Genomic DNA, 24,222 nt, shown 5'->3' on the forward strand with positions numbered 1-24,222 from the left:
AGAAAACATACATAAAAGTCACCAAGATGCACTGCCTACTGAAATAAATTTTTAAAATGCGGTTTATTTTGTAGGTAGTACAACTAAAAAAAATGAAATAATGAGAAAAAGTGTATGCGGCCTAGTTCTGTGGGTGCTTATTGCTTTTAGAAGGAGGGGAAGGGAGGAGAAAAACACTGATGTGAGAGATTGATTGTTTGTCTCTTGCATGTGCTTTGACTGGGGACTGAATCAACAACCCAGGCATGCCTCCTGAATGGGAATCCTTCAGATTCACAGGATGAAATCCAACCAGTTGAGCCACACCAGCCAGGCCTCAGCCTCCTCATCTTTAAAATAGGAAGTCTAGGTTCTCCACCACTGTAGAGATTGTGTGAAGAACCTAGTAAGGCGGTACACATTGAAAGCATTCTGACAATCACAAAATACCACAGTGTTTTATATAGCACAAAAATTATTTTGATAGTGCTAAATTTTGAAACTCAACAATTATTTATAGAATGTAGGTAAAATGCCAGACACTGTGCCACACACTAGGGATTATAAAGAATAATGTATAATTCTTAAACTGGAAGATAGGACTGACTCAAAAAATTTCAGTCAGGACTTAAAGGAAGGTAATTTTTCTAAGAAAAGAAGGGATCTAATAGTGAAAAAAGGAATATAGTTGAAAGAAACTGTTTGTGGTTATGCAAAGCTGTCTCATAAGAGCACAGACACCAAAGCTAGAGAATCTGCATTTGAATCCTGTCTCATCTGCTTTTAATTTTATATCCCTGGCAAATTACTTAGGTTCTCTGTGCCCCAGTTCCTTCATCTAGAAAATGGGGATAACAGTTCTTACATCGTCCAGCTTTTATGGGGACTAATTAAGATAATATTTGTTAAGTATTTAGAAAATAGCTATATTAATCTCCTTTCTCCAGGATATACTATTTGTTATATTGCTAATTTAAATTATCCCAAATTTCAGTAGCTTATAACAAAGAATTATTTCTTGTTTATATTACGTGTTGACCACAGCCCTGTTCCATGTGCCCTCTTCACTCTGGGATCTGGGCTTCTCTTTGGCACAGGCTTTTTTCACAGCAAAAGTTAAAGAACAATGGTGGGACCAAGCAACTGCTTTTAAAACTTCTGCTTGTAAAACATTCATTTCTATTCATATTTTAGTGGCTAATTAAAGTCATAAAGTGTGATATTAATGGCACATACAATATAAGACCTGTAGGGAGGGACCCAGTAGAGAGGGCTATCAAATATTTTGAACAAAAAAATATTTAAACAAATAATATAATCTACCACAAGTTTCTGGTATGTAGTTAAGTGCCATGTGTTTGTTAAAGAAAGTGATTGTACAATGGCACAGAATCCTGATACAGGATGAGATGGTCAGAAACAGTAAAAAGTTCAGTGTCACTAAATTATATGGTACATGGGGGTGAGAGAAGTACATGAGGAGGCCAAATTTTGAAGAACTTTGAAAGGAGGTTACGTTTTTGCCTATAGATAAGAGATAAGTTGCAGTAATAAGAGTGTTTATAACTATTTTATAAGGTACTTTTGTATCAGATTTTTTATTTGTTTCTTTCTAAAAGACAGGAGAGAAGAGAGAGAGAGAGTAAGAGAAACATCGACTGGAAGGATTGAACATGAACCCAGCTATGTGCCCTGACTGGGAATAGAATCTGCTACATTTTGGTGTACAGGATGGTGCTCTAACCAACTGAGCCACCTGACCAGAGCTTCTGTGCCAGTTATAGCAAGACAGTGGCATAACTTCATTTATTCTACATTTCACATTAAAAAACCAAAGTCTAGCCCTGGCCAATATGGCTCAGTTGGTTGGAATATTGTCCCATAACCAAAAAATCCCAGGTTCAATTCCTGGTCAGGATACATACCTAAATCATGGGTTCCATCCCCAGTCAGGGCACAAACAATCCCTGGTGTAGGCACAAATGAGAGATATCAATCAATGTTTTTCTCTTACATTGATATTTCTCTCCCTTTCTCTCTTCCTTCCTCTTTCTCTCTCAAAAATCAACAACAAAAAAAATGTTCTTGATGAGGATTAAATCAGTCAATGAATCAAAATCCACGATTCACTCCCTTCTTAGACAGTGTAATCCCTGTCTAATACGACATTCCATGTCAGTCCTTGACTGAGCCGCAATTAGCTAAACAAGGCAGAGGCCAGAAAGTTTCTCTTGATAGGTCCAGGCTACCTGAGGTCAGAACAGGGGAAAAAGGCATAGAAAAGAAGGGAAGGAAAAGGGGGACAGAAGGTATAAATAAATCAAAATGAGGGAGGGGGTATAATGGACTAATAAGCACTCAATTCAGTGTTGGCATTATAAATACTACTTTAATTATAAGAAGGTGAAACCAATCTCTAAATATGAATATCTTCTAATGTCTTGAACTTGATACTTGGTCCCTTCACAAGCCCAATCAACTTCACAACTCTAAAAAGCCTTCACTTTCCTTCTGCAGCTTCTGTCCTCATTTTTAATGACTGCAAGAAAATAATCTCAATCTCTAAAATTCAACTGAAAATCTTGGGCATCGGATGCATTATGTGCACTGCTATACTGTACCCTTCTCTGGTCAATCTGGAGAAGAAATTTAAGGGAAGAAAGAATAAGTAATAGAGAAAAAGAACATGAAGAGAAGACAAAGACATGAAAAGCAGGGGAAGGCACAGACGGCCTACTATCCCATTCTCATTTACCCAGGACCAGGTTAGACAGAGCTCCACAACTTACTCCAAAGTAGTTTAGGTTTCCACCATAGCTTATACTAGTCTATAAACTTTTCCTTTAATGTCATACTGTAACTTGTAAAGCAGCCAATTAACACAAGGTTCTGTTTGATGCTTTGTCTTTAACAGATACTACAGGACGATGTTTTAATTTTTGTCTCTAAAACTATTGTGGAGGGAGGAGAAGGAGGCATAGCACAGCTGACAAACAAGCTATCCTGACTGCTTTGAGATTGTTCTTTTTTCTCTTCCCCTTTTCTATGAGTTACAAACCCTAGTAAGACTTCTATAATCTTGCACCATCATGAAGTTTTTTCTTTGTAAAGCTTTAAAGATCCCCATTTCCTACTGAAACAAACAGACCCCAAAAAACAAACTCTGACCACATTCAAAGTCCTGAATAATGTGATGTTTCTGATCTTATTTGGTAGGACAGATTTTTTTTTCTACAATAAGGTTGCTTGATCACAAGAAAGTAAGTCTGAAACACTGTTTAAAACACATAGCAAACACAGGAAATGGGCAGAATGTAAAGGGATATGTTGAAGGGGAGAAGCCTGAAAACTGAGAAATAAACACCTGTCTGTTAATTTGCTCCCAAATAGCGTGAAAGAGGACCAAATGATGAGAAACATGTGAACAGTAAAAATAAAAAAAACTGGCAAAAGCAGAGTCTGTTTTAATCATGCTAGAATCAGCTTAGGCTTCAGCTTTTGAGAATTAGGGTACATCCCAGTGGTAATGACTCACTGCTATGATTCATAAAACAGCAGAAAATGAAGAAGTGCAGAGACATGAATGTCCCAAAGTCTCACTGCAGAACCACAAAAAGAACTTCCATAAAGTTCAATAAGTAAGAAATATCTTCTGAAAGGAAAAAAAATACTAATGTGTAACAAGATTAGTGACATTGAAATACATAAGGAGTATTATCAATTTTTTAAGTTCTCTCACCAAAGACATTAAGAGGATTAGTTAAACATCATGGTGTGAACATGATGGAAGTATATGTATACACTAACATTTTTTTAAATTTGTTGGTTAAATTGAAATATTTCACTTGGCTATTATAACCAAGCTTTCCAATGACAATTTTATAACCTTTCATGAAAACAGTAGTTTTTATTTTTATTTTATTATTTTATTTTTGATTTTAGAGAAAGAGAGAGGGAGGGAGAGAGAGAGAGGGAGGGAGAAAGAGAAACATTGATTTGTTGTTCAACTTATTTGCATGCCCATTGGTTGATTCTTATATGTGCCTGGACCAGGAATCCAACCCTCAAGCTTGGTGTACAGAGACAATGCTCTAACCAAATGAACTACCTGGGGCCAGGGCAAAACAGTAGTATTTTAAATACTACATGTTGGTTTTAAAAACCAGAGTTGCCAAGGGAGGAATTCAACATAAAAACACATTATCAGTATATGTGAATAATCTCAAAGTAATCTTTAAGCAGAATTGAATGCCCCTTACCCTTTCCAGAAAAGAAAGGCTACAGCTGGAACCTCCGATGGATCACAAAACAGAATTGAAAAGTGACAGCTGCTCTAGGAGAACTAACTTATTATTGCTCCTAGGAAGCCAAACACTATTTTCCTCTTCAATCCAGGAAAAACAATTTAATCTTCATTTTTTTCTATGATATCACTGAAAACAGACTGTGGGATCCAACCTAATAAAATACTTTACTGATGTGATTTATCAACCTCTTCCTCTTCTAATTAGTGTTATATTTTAAAGTTATATATTCAGAAACATTTATAATCATGCAAAAATGAGTGACACAAAGAGAGAGAAAAACTAGTCTAACCGAAATAACTGGGTTGGCTTAATTGGCAAAAATAGGCTAAATTCAAAGTTGGCAGCTTTTCAGAAAACATGAGTAAAGTTTTTGGTTTCTATGACAGCAGATAACCTATGACTTAAGTTTTACATAAATGACCCCCCCTTTTTTTAACAAAAAGCTTTCTCTTAAAAAATACATAATGCTGGATTAAAATAAAATTACTTCCTTAATGCATACAGTATGTTAAGAGAACTATTGGTTTTAGTATTAAAAAGTGAAATTTCATCAACATGTTTTCTAACATTCCTCTAAAATGCACTGAATACCATCTGTGCATTTCTTTTTGGTAGTAAAAATTTTATTTTCTTTTTAGCTTAAAAACCAAAAAAAAGGGAAGTCATTTGATATATGTGAGGGGAGAAGTCACATTGAGCAAGAGACATCTGGGACTAGCTGTGGCTTTTTGAATCTCAGACTTGAATCCTATGATCAGTAGTATACAAACCAAACATTCACAATTAATTTTAATATCCTCTTTTATAATTATCCTTATCTAAATTACAGCCTATTATAATTCATTATAATATTTCATTATAAAACTGTGGTTTTCTAGAAAAAATAAAATATTAAGTTCAAAACAATCGCCAATATTTATGGTATATCTTGAAGGAAAACTAGGTATGATTTTCACTGATATAAACCATTTTAAGTAAACATAGTATCATCTAATTATGGTGGAACAATAATAAAAAAGGCTGATATGAAGATTTATCCCTGGCTAAATTAATTACTAAAAAAGTAAAAATTCAATTGGCTCAGAAGTGTTTACTAATAGTAGAATTATTTAAATATTAAATTTATTGAGAATTAGATTTCAAATACTGTGTAATTCTATTTACTCATTAAAAAAGATTTTATTATTTATTTTTAGAGAGAGGGGAAGGGAAGGAGAAAGAGAGGGAGAGAACGAAACATTAATGTGTGGTTGCCCCTCGTATACCCCCTACTGGGGACCAGGCCTGCAAACCAGGGACCCTTTGGTTCAAAGGCCTGGGCTCATCTGTTGAGCCACACCAGCCAGAGCTCTATTTATTCTTCTAAAATAAGAGAATTTTATGTTAAAAATTTGTTAAACTTCTGATTTTTAAAAAAAATTAAAACAAAACCCTTACTACCTGTTAAGCATGTGTACTGAAAAAGACTGACCACAACATGTATATTTTAGATTTTAAAAAAATTACAGAGATGAAAAATGCAACTGCCAATTCTAGAGTATTGAATGTCACAAAATGATACTATCTTAGGTAATTGCAAGCTCTTAATTCAAAACCAGGAGTCTGAGAACAGAATAAAGGAAGAAAATAAGATGTCCTAAAACAATGAGTCACATAATGAGTTATTAAAGAAGTGTTTGCATAATGAGAAAAAAAATCAACCAACAGTAAATTAACATAATGAAATAGCTTACTATAAGGTACTTTGCAAATTCTTGAGTGTTTTAGGAAAATATCCAAAAAAGAACTTGAGCCCTTCACTAAGAAAAACAAAATGGATCATTAACGAAAAATTCTCAAGCTGCTGTAAGGATGAAAGCAATGAACTATTTATTTTTTGCAGGCTGGTTAAGTAGCTGTCAATCGAGCTGGAAATTTAGGGATCTTGGCTTCCACAGGCAAAGCAAGTGAGGTAGGGATGGTGGAGGGGCATGAAGTTTTAAGAGGACAGTTATTGGATAGCTGACTGAGAGCAGAGGTGAAGGCCTCTGCAAAGTAAAAGAGGCAGACAATTGTCCCCTCCCAACTTCTCACAGGCCCAAAGTCCAGTGGAAGTGTTTGGACATTCTTATGTTGACACTTTTTTTTTTTTTAATCAACAAATGAACCATACAGATTGTCAACATGGAATGAAGATGTACAACATCCACCATGAGTGGAAACCTGACAAACCCCACCAACCAGGCCAAAAAATAAGCCCAGAGGAGAGAACTTTTAAAAAGTTTCATAAAACAGTGCATGATAGTATGAGCTGCAGTTCTGACGATGAAGGATCCCAAGCAGATTATCCGGGATATGGAAAAACTGGATGAGATGGACTTTAACCCACTGCAACAGCCACAGTTAATGAGAAGATACTGAAAGACAAATGTGAAAAGCCACGTGATACCTTTGAACATGTTCTATGACTCTATGAAAAAGAATCCAGATATTTACAAAGAACTGAGAAAACCAGAAGTAGCATATGAATAGAAGAGGGCTCAACTTAGCCAATATTTTGATGGTGTCAAGAATGCTTAGCATGTGGAAGTGGACAGTACTCCTTTGCCAGATATGCCACTTGCTCCTTCCAACATCGTAATCCAGGACATTCCGATTCCTTCTTGGATGAAGTGTTTCACAGTTGCCCCCTGACAGAAAACCTCCGGGTATGCTCCAGGTCCGCCTCCAGTCCACCTTCTCCTCAAGTCTTGCAAATATATGGCCATAAATGGGTTTTACCTTAGATCTGCCATCTCATCAGCAAGATGAAGACATGTTCTATAGTCCTGAACTGGCTCAATGGGTTCATGATAATGATGTTTCCAGCACCAGTGAAGATAACAGCTATCTGAGGCATGGATCAAGATAAGCATGATGACAGTACGGATGACAGTGACACTGACAGATCAGATGGAGAAAGTAAAGGGGATGAATTTGTGCACCATGATGATACTAAAAGAAACAACAATGGAGAAAAAAAAATCCAGGTCTGAGAGTACGATTTGCAGATATGCCTGGGAAATCAAGGCAGAAAAAGAACATTAAGGAGCTGACTCCTCTTCAAGCCATAATGCTCTGAATAACAGGTCAGGAAATCCCTGAGGAGAGTGGGGAAGTAGAGAAATTTTCAGAGGACGACAACGAAAATGATTCTGATGATTCTGAAGCAGAAAAGCAATCACAAAAACAGCATAAAGAGGAATGAATCTCTTTCTCAGAAGCAGATGGCCCATCTGCTTCTTCACAGCAAGAAGCTTCCCCCACCATCTGTTTCCCCTTCTCAGATACAAACTTCCCATGCCAGGACCACCGCCTCCTGGCCCACCTCCTGCTCCACCTTTACAGACACCTGGGCCACCTCCAGGAGCTCCTCTGTCCCTGAGGCCACCTGGAATGCCAGGACTTTGAGGGCCTTTACTACAAATTTTACCTCCAGGATCACCACTAGACCAACTCCATGGCCCACCCCAGGTCCATCTCCAGATTTGCCTCCGGGCCCTCCTCCTCAGGGGACCCCACGAAGGCTACCTCCCCCTGCATCTGCAGGTATCCCTCCACCTTGTCCTGGCATGGCATGTCCACCTTTGGTGCCTCCCCTCAGACCTGTCCAACCTGGGAACTTCAGCTTCCTTGCTAAACCCAGGAGTTTTAGGTGCTCCACCCAACTTGATTCAGTGACCCAAGGCAGATGATACAAGTGCAGCCACCACTGAGAAGAATGCCACAGCAACCATCAGTGCCAAGTCACAAACCACTAATCCCAAGGCAGAGATTACTTGATTTGTGTCCACCACAGTGAGGGTCCAGGAGAAAAAAAAAGCTACTGCTGCTCCCCAAACAAAGTCAGAGGATGATTCTGCCGTGGCTCTTGCCAGAGCAGACTCCAAATGTGGTCCATATCTATTCCCATCTCGGTACAAACTAAGGATGATGAGTATGAAGACTTTATGAAGGAGATGGAAGGGGTCCTATGACAACTTTGATGCCCGAACATGCTTCTGTTCACATCACTGGTTCATGTACAAAGAAGCTCTTAGGAAATTTAGGCAAAAAAGAGCTACTTTCACTGTCAGGGTATTTTCTAATTTCAGGTGAAGGAATAAATATCTTAAAGTTTTGTCTTGTTCAGAATGTGCTGCATATAAGAGAGAGTACTTCTGAATTTGTTGGTTACTGAAGCAGTTCTGCTGACATCCATTCCATTTCATGCCACCATTTTCATACTGCTTCTTTTCCTCCCCAATTCTTTGGAAACTTGTGATCAGGGGAATCTTTGTTACTTATTTGTTCTGGTTCTTTTGTGTGCTGTGAACACTGGAGTACACATTTTGGGGTAGGGGGAACAGTTTATTTTACCCCATCTTGCTTTCTATTTAATATTTTCTTATAAATATTTTGTAATATTGTAGTAAAATGAATCACAACGTGATTTTCTAATAGAAAGCAAGATGTGTGAGAAGAAAATGTACAAGTCTTTGATTAGAATTATTTCTCACTAACCTAAACTTAAGAGTGTTTCATGAAATAAATAAATAAATGTTCTACTGCAAGAAAAAAATAAGTTGGTAGGTCATGTGGGGATGACATTAAACTAGAGAGAGCCTGGCAATTGTGTCCCACAGATTCAGTCTGACCCCAGGCTGTCTCTAAGTCACAAGTCTTAAGAATACCAGGTGGCTCAGATGGTTTAAAGACCTCACAGTAGAGTTTGGTATCATAGTCCTGAAGTAAATTAGGTATTTAGGTACCTGAGAAAGTACTCAGGGAGAGGGAAACCAAGTGACTTCAATCCCCAGAATTTTGGCTGGAAGCTGTGGGTAATGAAAGATTAAGTTGTATATGAAAAAAAAACACACAAAAGAAATAATATAGAGAGTATAAACGAAGGAGAAAAGTGAGCAGGCTTAAAGTTGAGCTACCGTGCAACACAGTAGCTCAAAATGTCACTTACCAGGAAACAAGTTGCAATGATAGCTTACTTAAAATTCAACTGTCTACAGTAGAATGCATAGTTATTTCCAAAGGTCTATTTGATCTTTACATATTACTATAAATCTATTCTGTAATTTTCTTAGTCTTTTCTAAGAAAGAATTAAAACTACCATATTTTTGGATTATAAGACGTACCAGACCATAAGACGTATCTAGGTTTTAGAGGAAGAAAATAGGGGGAAAATTTTTGAAGCAAAAAATGTGGTAAAATATTTAATAACCTGTGACCCTGCCCTACTGCCCCTGCCCCCCGCAGTGAGGCAGGTAAGCTACATTTAGACTATAAGATGCACCCCTGTTCCCCACAAATTTGGGCAAGAGTGGGTCTTACAGTCCAAAAAATACAGTATATTCCATATATATGTTATAAACTTACGTTTATATAAATTTGAGAGTTCAGACTTAAGTCATGGATGAAAAATAAAGTTCCATTTCATGTTCTAGATGTCTTTTTAAACACCTCATAAGTAGAGTTTAAGACAAATACTTATTAAAGTAAAAAAAGTGATATAGAACAGCATGGGGATGGGTGAGATAAAGGCATTCTAGTACAAAGGATGAGTACACCATTCAAATCCTCAGCTCATTCACATCTCCCTTCTCTGGCCACACCCCCTGATGAGTCTTTTGCTAGTTCCAATCCACCTGACTTTCCACTTGGCCTTATTTTTTCCCCTTGCAAAACAAGCAGAATATCTCTCATTATTGTTAGTAAACCCAACTTCTTCATTTTCTTTTTCTGTCACTTTTTCCCTATTATGAGTTAAACTACTAATGCAATTTAAAAATAATATCAACAAGAAACTCAGCTAAAATGTTCATCAAAATTTCCTTAAAAACTAAGACAATGGGCCTCTCAATTATTCATGTAACTAGCCCTTCTTCTTATCATTAAGGAATTAGCATTGAGACAGGACCTAACATAGTTTTTAAAAATGTTGGAGACAACTGAATATGACCCATAATTTAAATATGACATTTTTTCTAAAGTTTCTTCAGAAAAGAAATAGGGAGAAGAGGGAATCACACTTACAAGTCCACTTATGGCTACAATCCAGATGTAGGAACCAGAGGTGAAAAGCTATAAAAGAAAAGAAAGGCAACTAAAAATGAAATTCAACAACCAGTCACAGCTTACTAATTTTTAAAAAAATTTTTTTTAATTTAGTTACTTTTCAAGTACATTTTTTTTCTCTCCCCCCCCCGCCCGATCTCCCCCCTCCCTCCCATTCCCCCCCCCCCAGTCCTCATCTCTGTGTCTTTCATACTTGTTCCTCAAAATCCCTCCCCCTTTTTCCCCTTAAGTTCCCTTCCCTCTCCCCTCTGGTCGCATATTAGCTATAATCATAACCATTTATGGCAAGGATTACTAATACATCATACTATAAACAGAAATTAATAAATATTAATTCTGTTATTTAAAAGACAATAATATATTAATTTCACTTTTTTTAAACCAAGAGTTCCATCTTTCATAGCCTAAAATGAATTGGTTGAACCTGGCCCACTACTGTGCACTTTTACTTACAAATATACATTAAACAAAGTACAACATCACATATAAAGGAATTATTAAAATTAACAATAAAAAATATGTAGTCACCATCCAAAGCTTGTTGTTAGGTAATAACATGTAATATTAGCTTACATAATTCTTTCATTTTTATTCCTCATCACTGCTACTCTAAATTTAGATGGGAAGACCTCTCTGCAAGCATATAAGTCCACAATCAATGTCACTGTTTAACTGTTGATATTCTCATTCCAGTTCCTCAATGGAAAAGTAAACTAAATAATGATATCAAAGTTAAATGGCAAAAGTAATTAGAATTAAGTCTTATGAAATCTCTCCATTTGCTTTCCGAATCATTTACATCTAAGCGCTGTACTCAAGGGTTTTTAAAAAGTCATAAGATCTATCTCAAAGTGTTTCTGCACAAAAGTAAAGATTTGTAGCTTAGTGTTTTTTCACATTTAGATCTTTAGATCAGGAATTTTAGTACTTCTGTTCATACAGACAGAAGCAAGATACCCAGGTTCATTGCTGACATTGTGCTAAACCTCGAAGTTCTATACATTTATCAAGGATACACAGAAAAAAATATATACACAGAAAGAAGACATATACAAAGGTAAGAGATGACAAAGCACGGTAAGAGGTGGCTGATCAGCTTTGCTCTAGTGCTAGCTTAAGTAAAAATGAATGTTTGTTGCAACTTTAAATTTAATCCCTTGATCTAAAATTCAATTCTTTAATCTAGTATGCATGGATCCCTCTTCAGTGTAAATGACTGACAATAACAAGGATAAGAATTACCTTATTTAAAAGAAAACATTTTTCTGTAGTTTTCTTCTATAAATATAAAGAACAATAAAATAGCTAATACTTTTATAAGCACTTATTATGTGCCAAGCTGTGATCTTAATGCTTTTCATATATTAAACTTACTGGATCTTCCTAATCACCCAATGTGCTAAGTTCTAGTATTACCTCTATTTTACCAATAAGAAAACAGGGATGCTAAGTAATTTGCTCAAGGTCAAAGAGCTGGTGGGTAGTGGAGCTGTGAATATATACCTGCGGTCTGGCTCCACAGCCTGTCATGACTGCTCCATGCAACTATGTCTCATACATAAGAAAGATAAGCATATCAACTGTATCGGTAGAAAGTTATTTCCTTTGAACTCTTAAGCCCCTCATCTTACTGTATGTTTGGTCAAAATTGTGGCTGCTTATGTTTTGACGGTGTGTATGCTTCTTCTCACTGCTGGGCTCCTTGACAACAGGTACCACAACCCATTTTATCCTCCACACTCCCTAGCATATGGCATTTCGTGACTGGCTCTCAAGCATTTTTGTTTTTCTGATAATGATTAAAGTCATTCATTCATTCATCAAATGTCTGTGGCTTCAAGAAGCTCCTATGTGGAAGACAGTAAAGAACAGAAACATGTCCAGAGATATATTCATTTATTTTTAAATTTTTATTTAGTTATTTTTCAAGTACAGTTTTCTGTCTATTTCTCCCATCCCAGCCCATCCCGCCTGTGCTCCCCACCTCCCTCCCATTTCCACCCCCCTTAGTTGTTGTCCTTGAGTCCTTCATACTTGTTACTCCAAATCCGTCCCCTTTTTTCCCCTTAAATTCCCTCCCCTCTCCCCTCTGGTCACTGTCCCTTTGTTCTCTATTTCAGTGTCTTTGTTTTTATTTTGCTTGCTTGTCTGTTTTGTTGTTTAGCTTCCTGTTACAGGTGAGATCATATGGTATTCGTCTTTCAACAACTGGCTTATTTCACTCAGCATAATGCTTTCAAGTTCCATCCATGTTGTTGCAAAGGGTAGTAGTCCTTCTTTCTCTCTGCTGCATAGAATTCCATTGTGTATATGTACCATAATTTTTTGATCCATTCTTTTACTGACGGGCACCTAGGTTGCTTCCAGCTCTTGGCTATTGTAAATTGTGCTGCTATGAACATTGGGGTGCACAGGTTCTTTTGGATTGGTGTTTTAGGGTTCTTAGGATACAATCCTAGCAGTGGAATTGCTGAATCAAAAGACAAGTCTGTTTTTAGTTTTTTTAGAAAATCCCATACTGTTTTCCATAGTGTTTGTACCAGTCTGCAATCCCACCAACAATGCATTAGGGTCCCCTCTTCTCTACAACCTCTCCAACACTTCTTGTTTGCTGCTTTGTTTATGATGGCAATTCTGACTGGTGTAAAGTGGTATCTCATTGTGGTTTTAATTTGCATCTCTCTGATAGCTAGCGATATTGAGCATCTCTTCATGTGTCTATGGATATTCTGTACGTCCTCCTTGAGGAAGTGCCTGCTCAAGTCCTTTACCCATTTTTTAATTGGGTTGGTTGTTTTCTTAGAGTGGAGTCGTGTAAATTCTTTGTATATTTTAGAGATTAAACCTTTGTCTGAGGTATCACTGGCAAATATGTTTTCCCATACAGTTGGTTGTCTTTTTAATTTAATACTGTTTTCTTTAGCCAAGCAGAAACTTTTTATTTTGATGAGATCCCATTTGTTTATTCTTCCCTTTATATTCCTTGCTCTAGGGGACATATCAGTAAAAAAGTTGCTGCTTGAAATATCTGAGATTTTCCTGCCAATGTTCTCCTCCAGGACTCTAATGGTTTCAAGGCTTATATTTAGGTCTTTTATCCACCTTGAATTTATTTTGGTGTATGCTGTAAGTTGGTGCTCAAGTTTCATATTTTTGCACATAGCTGTCCAGTTCTCCTAACACCATTTTTTAAAGAGGCTATTTTTAGTCCTTTTTAGGTTATTGCCCCCTTTGTCAAATATTAATTGACTGTAGAGAATTGGGTTTATTTTGGGGCTCTCTGTTCTGTTCCATTGGTCTATGTGCCTGTTTTTATGCCAGTACCAGGCTGTTTGATTACAGTGGCCTTGTAATACAGTTTGATATCAGGTATTGTGCTTCCTCCTACTTTGTTCTTTCTCAAAAGTGCAGCTGCTATTCGGGCTCATTTATGATTCCATATCTTTGTTCTATGTCTGTGAAATATGCCATTGGTACTTTAATAGGTATTGCATTGAATCTGTAAATTGCTTTGGGTAGTATGGACATTTTGTTGACGTTAATTCTTCCAATTGATGAACACAGTATATGTTTCCATTTATTTATGTCTTCCTTGACTTCTTTCTTCAGTGCTGTGTAGTTTTCTGCATACAGGTCTTTTACCTCCTTAGTTAGGTTTATTCCCAGATATTTTATTTTTGTTTTTGCTATATCAAATGGGATTTTTCCTTGATTTCTGCTTCTGCTGATTCATTGTTGGTATACAAAAATGCCTTTGATTTGTGGATATTGACTTTGTATCCTGCTTTTGTGCCAAATTCATTAATCAGTTCGAGCAGTTTTTTGGTAGAGTCTATAGGATTTTCCATGTACATTATCATGTCATCTGCAAACAGTGACAGTTTTGTTTCCTCATTTCTTATTTGAATGCCTTTTATTTCCTTCTCTTGCCTGATGGCTGTGGCTAAAACTTCCAAAACTATATTGAATAGAAGTGGTAAAAATGGACATCCTTGTCTTGTTCCTGATCTTAGTGGAAAAGATTTTAGTTTTTGCCCATTGAGTATGATGTTGGCTGTAGGTCTCTCATATATGGCCTTTATTATCTTGAGGAATGCTCCCTCTATTCCCACTTTGCTAAGTATTTTTATCATAAATGCATGTTGTAGCTTATCAAAATTTTCCACGTCTATTGATATGATCATGTGGCTTTTGTCTTTGATTTAGTTTATATGAAGTATTACATTTACTAATTTGCAAATATTGAACCATCCTTGCATCCCTGGAATGAATCCCACTTGGTCATGGTGTATGATCTTTTTGATATATTGTTGGATGCAATTTGCCAATATTTTGTTGAGGATTTTAGCATCTATGTTCATCAGTGATATTGGCCTGAAGTTTTCTTTCTTTGTTGTGTCTCTGTCTGGTTTTGGAATTAGTATGATGCTGGCTTCATAAAAAGAATTTGGGAGTTTTCCATCCTTCTGAATTTTTTGGAATAGTCTGTGAAGAATAGGGGATAGCTCTTCCTTAAATGCTTTGTAGAATTCTCCTGTGAAACCCTCTGGTCCAGGGCTTTGAGTGATGGGAGTTTTTTGATTACTGCTTCAATTTCTTTTGCTGCTATTGGTGTGTTCAGATTTTCTGCTTCTTTTTCATTGAGTTTTGGAAGATTGTATTTTTCTAGAAATGTGTCCATTTCACCTAGGTTTTCAAATTTCTTGGCATACAGTTCTTCATAGTAATTTCTTACAATCCCTTCTATTTCTGTGGTATCAGTTGTAATCTCTCCTCTTTCATTTCTGATTGTGTTTATTTGTGTTCTCTCCCATCTTTTCTTGATGAGCCTACTTAAAGGTTTGTCTATTTTGTTTATATCTTCTCAAAGAACCAACTCCTGGACTCACTGATCCTTAGAATTGTGCTTTTAGTCTCTATGTCATTTACTTCTGCTGCTCTGATCTTGGTTATTTCCTTCCTTCTGCTTGCTCTGGGCTGTCTTTCTTGTTGTTCCTAGAGTTCTTGCAGGCGTAGGGTTAGGTTGTTTGCTTGAAATGTTTCTATCTTCTTTAGGTAGGCCTGTATTGCTATGAACTTCCCTCTCAGGACTACCTTGGCAGTATCCCATAAGTTTTGGGTTGTTGTGAGATCCTTTTCATTTGTTTCCAGAACCTTTTGATTTCTTCCCTAATTTCATTCTTGACCTATTCATTGTTTAATAGCATACCATTCAGTCTCCATGATTTGGGGTGCTTTGGGTTTTTTTCCTTTGGGGTTGGTTTCCAATTTCAGTCTCTTGTAGTCAGAGAAGATGCTTGGTATCATTTCAACTTTCTTGAATTTGTTGAGGCTCGTTTTGTGTCCTATCATGTGGTCTATCTTTGAAAATATTCCATGTGCATTTGAAAAGAATGTGTATTTAGCTTCTTTGGGATGAAGGGCTCTATATATATCAGTTAAGTCCATTTCCTCTAGGGTGTTGTTTAATGCCGCAATATCTTTGTTGATATTTTGTTTGGAAGATCTGTCCATTTTTGATAATGGGGTGTTCAAATCCCCTACTATAATTGTGTTGCTGTCAATATCTTTCTTGAAGTCATCTAAGATTTTCCTGATATATTTGGGTGCCCCTATGTTGGGTGCATATATATTTATGATGTTAATGTCTGCTTGGTGGATTCTTCCATTGAGTATTATGAAGTGACCTTCTGGATCTCTCTTCATGGCTCTTTATAGAAGTCTATTTTGTCCAATATGAGAATCGCTATCCCAGCTTTTTTTTCTTGTCCATTTGCTTGGAAAATTTGTTTCCAGCCTTTCACTTTTAGTCTGTGATGGTATTTACTCCTGAGGTGGGTCTCTTGTAGGCAGCATATGTGTGGATCATGCTTCTTATCCATGCAGCTATTCTGTGTCCTTTGATTGGAGCATTTAATCCATTTACAATTAAGGTTATTATTGATAGGTACTTATTCATTGCCATTTTTGTACCTGTGTTTCTCTGTTTCCCTCTTTTCCTTCCTTTCCTTAAAGTGGTCCTTTTAGTATTTCTTGTAGAGCTTGTTTGGTGGAGGCCTATTCTTTTAGACTTCTTTTGCCTTAGAAACTCTTTATTTGGACTTCTATCTTGATTGAGAGCCTTGCTGGCTCTCAAAGTAGCCTTGGTTGTAGGACTCTGGTTCTCATTACTTGGAATATTTCTTGCCAATCTCTTCTTGCTTGGAGTGTTTCCATTGAGAAGTCAGTAGCTAACCTTATTGGGGCTCCCTTGTATGTGATTTCTTTTTTCTCCCTTGCTGCCTTTAAGATTCTCTCTTTGTCTTGGAATTTTGCCATTTTAATGATGATGTGTCTTAAAGTGGGCCTCTTTGGGTTCCTCTTGATTGGGACTCTCTGTGATTCCTAGATTTGTGTGACTTTTTCTCTCATCAAATTAGGGACATTTTCTCTCATTACTCTTTCAAATAGGTTTTCTATCCCTTGTTCTTCTTCTTTTTCTTCTGGTATTCCTATTATTCGTATATTATTACGTTTCATATTGTCTTGCATTTCTCTTAATTCCTCTTCATTCTTTCTGAGCTTCTTTTCCTTTTCCTGCTGTTTCTGTGAGATGCTTTCTGTGTTGTCCTCCAACTTGCTAATCCGATCCCCCACCTCATCTATTCTACTTTTGAAACTTTCTACTGTGCTCTTCAGTTCAGAAATTGTATTCTTCATTTCCTCTTGTCCCTTGCTGATATTTTCTATTTCCTTTTTCATGTTGATGTAGTTTGCAGATAGATCATTGTAGCTCCCCTGTAGTTTCTGATAGCTCATTGTGAGCTCTTTGAACTTCGTAATAACCAGAGCTTTTAATTCACTATCTGACAGTTGATTGGCCTCTATTTCATCTAACATTCTTTCTGAAGTTTCTGCATTTTCTTTCACTTGGGGATTGTTTCTTTGTCTTTCCATTGTTTGAGACTCTTCTTGTTAGCCTCAGCTTCTAAAATTGATCTGTTCTGACTCCCTGGGTTTATGGTGGGAACTTCTGTGGTATAATACGTGTGAATTTCAGTGGTGCAGACTCCCTCAGGTTTCTTGATGTTGTCCGTCTCCACCTACTCTCGCGCTGGTCCCCGCACTGGTCGCCTACCACTTCTGAGTGTCCCGGCTCCTGTAGCCGAGTCCTCAGGCACCCAGGCCTGTCACTATGGCAGCGGCACAGGGGCTGCGAGTATCCCAGACCCCGTAGCTGACTCCTCTGGCGCCCAGGCCTGCCACAGGGGCTGAGAGTGTCCCGGCTCCTGTAGCTAACTCCCGGGGGCCCAGTCTCGTTGCTCAACATGTGCAGAGATTTAAAGGGGAGGAAGAAGGGAGGGAGAGAGAGGAAACAAAAACTTGGAGAATAAGGGGTGATACTCCCTTCAAGATGGGGAGGGTTTGGAGTTGATACTGAATAAGCAAGAAGAACCCTGGATACCATTTACACTAAGAACTTTAGAGTTTACCAAAAACCCAATTAAGGCATCTCCAACTGTACTTTCTGATACCAACTTCTATCTCACCAAAAAAACAAAACAAAAAACATTCACACAATCTCAGAACACCTATGGTAATAGCTACAGAGACATAAATTATTAATTAATAATAAGAACCAACGGACTTAGTTTTTATTATCTGTCCACATTACCCTAAACACCCAATACTATTATCTCTAATGTTTCAAATGACCTGGGGAGATGAGGGCTCAGAAAAGGTAAACAATTATCAGAGGAAGTAATTAAACCAAGTCTACTTGGTTCCAAAGACTTTACACAATGTTCCACTGAATTCCTAGGTCCATAATTAATAAAACAATGTTTTTCACTCTCAAAGATGCTATATAACATTAGAGTTGGATAGAACTATAGAGTCAACATAAGCCTCAGAAGACTTCTATAATTGACTCACGTCACAAGCTAGTGAGGGCCACACTAGAACTAGAACTTGGGTTTCCCACCCCAGGTCAATGGTTCTCTTCTACCAGTTTCTGTCTTCTTTTGTAACAGCTTTAAAAAGGAAAAAAAACAAAACCAAAAAACATGTCATAGCAAATTCTGGTAATAAGAGTAATCTATAGAAATGTGCCACTAGGTTATTTGAATATTAGGAAGGAGAGGGACACTGTAATGCTATGTAGGTTGAGAGATAAAGAATAAGTATAGTTCATGAGAACTGGTTGTAAAAGTAAAAAAAAAAAAAAAACTACCCTAGATGAGCCATTGATAACACATGACAGCAGACTAGAGAAGTTAGAGGAAATGCTAAAGGTTAAAAGGGGAGGGAGGAGGACATTTTACAGAGACACTAGTATCCGGTTTGACACGTGTGGGAAAAGGAATGTTATGAGCATTAATGGTGGATCAGAAAGCCAAGCTACACATGGTACCACAAAAAATAGCACAATAAAAGTTTTACATCAAAAGTTGTGAGACTAAAAGACAAGTGTTATAAATAAAAAACTAAAAATCATATGTATCATCTACCAGTGGGCCTGGAACCCAAAAGAGTGATCAATATTTACTGAATACTAGTGAAAATAACCTTTTTCAATTTAAGTCAAATAATAAGCACCCCAATGGTCCTCACATCAAACCATTTAGCAGATGGTAACATTGCTATCATGTCTATGCAAGACAAAAGTTATAAAATTGATAACACTTCTAGCAAAATCCAAAGCTCGGGTTGGTAAAGCAGATCTAATTTAGTCTTCAGAGCTTTATTTGTGCCACCATATTCAATAAATTAATTTTGACAGTGATTTTCTACTTTGTACCTTTTATCTCTTCTCATGTTTCCACTTCATAGTATAATTTATTTAAGAAAGTACTTATACACAATTGTACAATGAAATTAAAATATTTTCCACTGATACAAATTACAGTGAAAACTCTTATCAGATCCTAAAGTCTATGAAAGTATTCTAGTACCTTTTATACTTTGATGTTCTCATTCTGTAACACTTCCTTTGAACATTTGATATAGATCATGAAGCCAAACTTATGGGGAAAAACATTGTTTTCAAGGAGATCAAATGAGAAAAAGACCAAAAAAATCTGGTTAAAGAAATGTGAACATAAAAATGCATACTATACCTGTAGTCCCAATATATAAATCAATGTCTTGTTTGTGATGGACAACGGGCCCAGAATATGTGCCACTTGGACTCTCGGTATGGAGCAGTAAAATGGTACAAACAGAGCAAACACAGGTGCCAGGCTATGCAAACAAATAAAGAAAAATCACTATAGTATAATACTCGATTTAAAAATACCAATGGCCAAGGTGTATTTGATGTAACACTGCTTATAATTTTACTTCAATCTGAAAAGTAGGGTCTTAGATACACAACTTGCTTTCTATATGTGCATTGAATCTGAGATAATTTGTACTTATTTAATTCTTGTCAACTATTCCAAAACTATTGCAAAGAAATGGTTTAGCACCTACTAATTAATTTTCAGGCACTGTGAGAAAATTTAAATTTGTTGCTATGATTCTTCCAATGAATGACTTAAAATGTAGTAAAAGAGACTAGAGACTAGAAAAACCAAAAGCAACAAACATAATACATCATGGTCAAGTCCAAAAGCCTCATCTCAGACTTTGTCCATGTATCACCACAGCACATGAAACCACATACCACTCCTTCTCTCCATTCCACAAATTCCTCCCTCATTTTGCCTTAATCCCTGCTTCTTGCTGGTCTCCCTATATGATTTCTCCTACCACTCTTCTACTCTCTCCAGGGTACCATTATAGTCTTTTTTTCTTGCACCAATCTCTCCTTGTATAATCACAAGCCTTCTCTGGCTTCAATTAAGACAATGAAGTTAGTCCCAAACTGTCTGCCAGTCTGTCCCCTTACCTGGGTTATGAAACTCAATTTCATAACCTCAACTGGACACATTCAAAAGTCACAAGCCATAAGACAAAGTCTTCTCTCTAATCCATCTCTCAACATTGTTAACAGTATTCTCTCCCCAAAACACAACTCTAATCATGTCACAACCCTGTTTAAAATCTTTCCTTACACAGCTCCCAGTATACAAAGAAGAAATTTAAATATTAGCAAAGCCCTAAAATTTTTCTTATTAGTGTAGTTTCCCACAACTGTGGTCCTCTATATTCCCTGTCCTCTCACCCCCTGCCCCCAAAGATTCTCCCTAGGCACATTAGGCTCTTTTGACTATTCACTGACACAGGTTATTCTTTCAACCTAAATGTTCTTTCCACTATCCTGTTAAGGAAACTTATGGTGTATGACAGAACTCAACTCTTTTCAGTGATTTCTCCAATCCTTGGTGGTTGGTAGCTCTCTTCTTTGCTCTGAAAGCTACCTCAGTTTCACTGTTTCAATGAATAACCCAGGGACTCTGTGAGAGGCAGTAGGCCAGGTATAGGAGCTCCATCTATATCTATGAGTAAAAAAGTGTTGCTAACCCCAAGGAATTAGCTCCAGGATCGAAAACTCACATTCTTACAAGGACTAGCCAGACAATGGTTTGGACTGGTTTAGACTTAGACTTGCACCCATTCTCCATTAAACCCTTGGTGTAATAACTCAGTCTATTTTTATTTTTCCATTTTTGGGGGGAATGAGTGGCATCAGTACAAAGAACTATTTCTTTACCTTAAGAAAATACAAGAAATATTCTTTACTTCCACAAAGAAATGTTCTCACTACCCTTTTTGTAGAAATACAGGACCCCTTGGCCTCTTGTGTGTTGACAGAGATTGTGCTATTTTTTAAAAATACCCACTGTGCTTTCAATTCTAATATTAAAAATCAAACGAAAGCAAATGTACACTGTAAATGTGATCAACAGTAGCAGGATCACCAGGGTATCTACAACAAATAGTAAATGCTAGAATAAACAGCCAGTAAACACCCAAGTGCCAGACACTGGGTCAGGTCTGAAGATACAAAGATGTGTAAGATACAGCCTCTTACAGTCTTATAAGAAGGATGACAGGGACAGGGTAGCCAATCAGTCATGGATGCCTCACTCCTATGGTCCTCCTTTTAGATCGAGCATACCCTGTGGCAAGGAAGAAAATGTATCTCCTTGGTCCTCCCAGCATCTGGCACAGTGCTTGACATGGCATAAGAGCTCATTAAATTAGGGGCAATAAAATAAACCTTACTCTTGAATGCTTTAACTGTATAGGATTTTTAAAACCTACCATTAGGTTATTAATTCTGTGAGAATGAGCCATGTTCTACTTAGTGTTGAATCCCCCAGTGCCTAATACAGATCCTAACACATAATAGACTCTCATTATTTGTTGGATTAAAAAAATTTAGCAGAGCAATTTTAATGAGCAGAGACTTATTTAAACTGTCATTCTTAACACTACACAAGAGAACAGTTGTTTCTTCCCCCAATTCAAATCATCTAACCTCCAACACAGGTGACTAAGCAGTTATGCATTCTTTTCATTAAAAAGTACAAGTTAGTCCTGGCTGGTATAGCTCAGTGGATTGAGTACAGACTGTGAACCAAAGGGTCACTGGTTCAATTGCCAGTCAGGGCACATACCTTGGTTGTGGGCCAGGTCCCCAGGGGAGGCCACATGAGAGTCAACCACACATTTGTGTTTCTCTCCATCTCTTTCTCCCTCCCTTCCCCTCTCTCTAAAAAGAAATAAAATCTTTAAAAAATAATTTTTAAAAAAGTACAAGTTAGCCACTCCTGGGCCTAAAATCCTCCAATGATTTCCCACCCTTCAGTAAAAGCCAAAATCATTACAAAGTTATACAAGGCCTGTGTCCCCACCTCATACCTGTTCTTCTACTACTCAGTCTCCCTGCCTCTGACTCTGGCTGATCCAGCCACAGTGGACCATGTGTGTCTCACTCAAGCAGTGCTAGGTACGAGGGGGGGACCCAAAAAACCCCAGAATTTATTTATAAAATAGTGTATATATTCTTACACATTTAAACTTCAGTCACTTTCAAAGTACAATATACCTATTGAGACATTTTTCATATTGTTCAAAACAGTTTTTGAATGATCAATTCTGATGCCTTTTAGTGCTTCTGCTGTTTTTGTTTCATCTCTTCCACATCAGCAAAACATTTCCCTTCAAGGATTTTTTTTCTATCCAGAGAAACAAACAAACAAAAAAGTCTCTCAGAGCAAGATCAGGTGAATAGGGATGGTGGAGCGCGAGGGTCACGCCATTTTTTATCAAAAACTACTGAACACTCAGTGCAGTATGGGCAGGTATGCTCATAAATCACCCATCATTAAATTGGTACAAGTGTTGAAACAGTTTTCAAAAACTCACTGAAGCCGAAGACAGCCTCTCACAACAATGCCAATTGGTGAACTGATACCAATGGGTTCCTAGAACACTCACCTAGCAGGGGAAGTCTATATACTACAAGGGACTCACCCTCCAAAAGATAACCCCAGTGTTTTGTGTTTCCCCTTGTATACGGTGCCCAGGGTGTGTGTATCTGCTCTTCCCCCGACCCCGGGCCATCTTCACACAGACATGTGTATCACTTACTCCCTCCTACCATTTAAATCTTTTCTAAAAAAGCTTCTCAAAAAAACCCTTCCAGACTGCAGTGCCTGCCACACCTCACAGTCCCATCTCCACTTGGCATGCTCTATTTCCCTTCCTCCATAGCACCTCTAACTGGCTACCATCATCTGTCTTGCTGACTAGAATGGAAGGGATTTCTGTCAGTTTTGTTCGCTACTTTATCCTCACTATCTAGAACTGTGGCTGGCACGGAATACTTGCTCAATAAATATTTGCTGAATAAATTTCTCTTTAAAACCACTGAACTATATACAATTTGGCTTTTGCTTTAAAAAGCCCCTCTCCTTGTTTTAATATTTTAAATAGGATTAAAATACATGTTTTCATATATATACTCAAAACATGGCCTGTAGGTCTCTTGGTAATAGTAAGATAACTCCATTTTGGTTGCACTTGAGGTCTCTTACCATAGAACATGTTCTTTAAGGTAGTTAAATTATAGAAATTCTTCTGTTTACATTTAGCAATAAAGTATAAATAGTGATATTACAATAAAAAATCTGAACCAGAGTTTTGTTTGAAGTTATAGTTCAATGTGAATTTAAAAAATATTGATAAGAACTTTAATGACAATTCATGTCTTATATACCAATAGAAGTTTTGAAATGTCTTAGAAGTTATTAATCACTGTGTAGTTTTAAATGATGACTAAATACTAGACCACATATACCCATAACACAAAAGCACACATTTCAGACCATGGTTACATAGGTTGTTTTGTAGAAATTTTCCACTGCTATTTCTATCCACACAGACTTCACAAAATATCATATATAATTAGTCACTGACCAGTTCTCTTTTCCTTATTTTATAATAACATCTGTTCTTTATACTGTCAACAATGAATTCAATTTTGCTATTTTTCATAGCTAACTATCTCTCCTATTTTTCCAGCTAACTTCTGGAAGTCCTGTCTGGCACAAGTATGAGACTAAAGTATAGAAAAGAGGAAAACAGTTTATAAAGAATCCATTCATTCTTCTTCTAATATTGATAATCTACTATACTCAATAGAACAAATAAAATGATAGAAACAATCAGCTCAGGTCACAAATGTCTATCTTACCTCTTATATAGAAAACAACATTGACTTCACTCCTATAATACAACTAAACAAAATCCTGGTAACTGTCAGCAATAATAAAAATAAGGTTTATGAGCTCATGAAATTATCTTAGTCTAAACCTCAACAGCACCTTGCAGGAAAATTGCTCTAACACCTCTTCTTTATATACTTGACTACTATAATACCAAAAAAGAGGTAATCCAGTTTGCTAGTATATTTAC

The 24,222-nt window shown here is 37.0% G+C and overlaps 1 protein-coding gene and 1 pseudogene across 1 annotated transcript in view; one reads left to right on the top strand and one right to left on the bottom strand.

The window, feature by feature from the left end:
* Positions 1-24,222, bottom strand: part of UBAC2 (UBA domain containing 2) — a 233,632-nt gene that overhangs the window by 84,907 nt on the left and 124,503 nt on the right. The window contains exons 5-6 of the mRNA XM_037151691.2: positions 19,473-19,596; positions 10,333-10,380 (exon numbers count right to left, since the gene is read on the bottom strand). Coding sequence (XP_037007586.2) covers positions 10,333-10,380; positions 19,473-19,596 — 172 coding nt within the window. The remainder of the gene's footprint in view (positions 1-10,332; positions 10,381-19,472; positions 19,597-24,222) is intronic.
* On the top strand, positions 6,450-8,281 carry LOC119053894 (WW domain-binding protein 11-like; annotated as a pseudogene).

Source organism: Artibeus jamaicensis, unplaced genomic scaffold (genome assembly GCF_021234435.1).
Source record: "Artibeus jamaicensis isolate MK-2021 breed Jamaican fruit bat unplaced genomic scaffold, CSHL_Jam_final contig_410, whole genome shotgun sequence".
NCBI classification, from domain to species: Eukaryota; Metazoa; Chordata; class Mammalia; order Chiroptera; family Phyllostomidae; genus Artibeus; species Artibeus jamaicensis.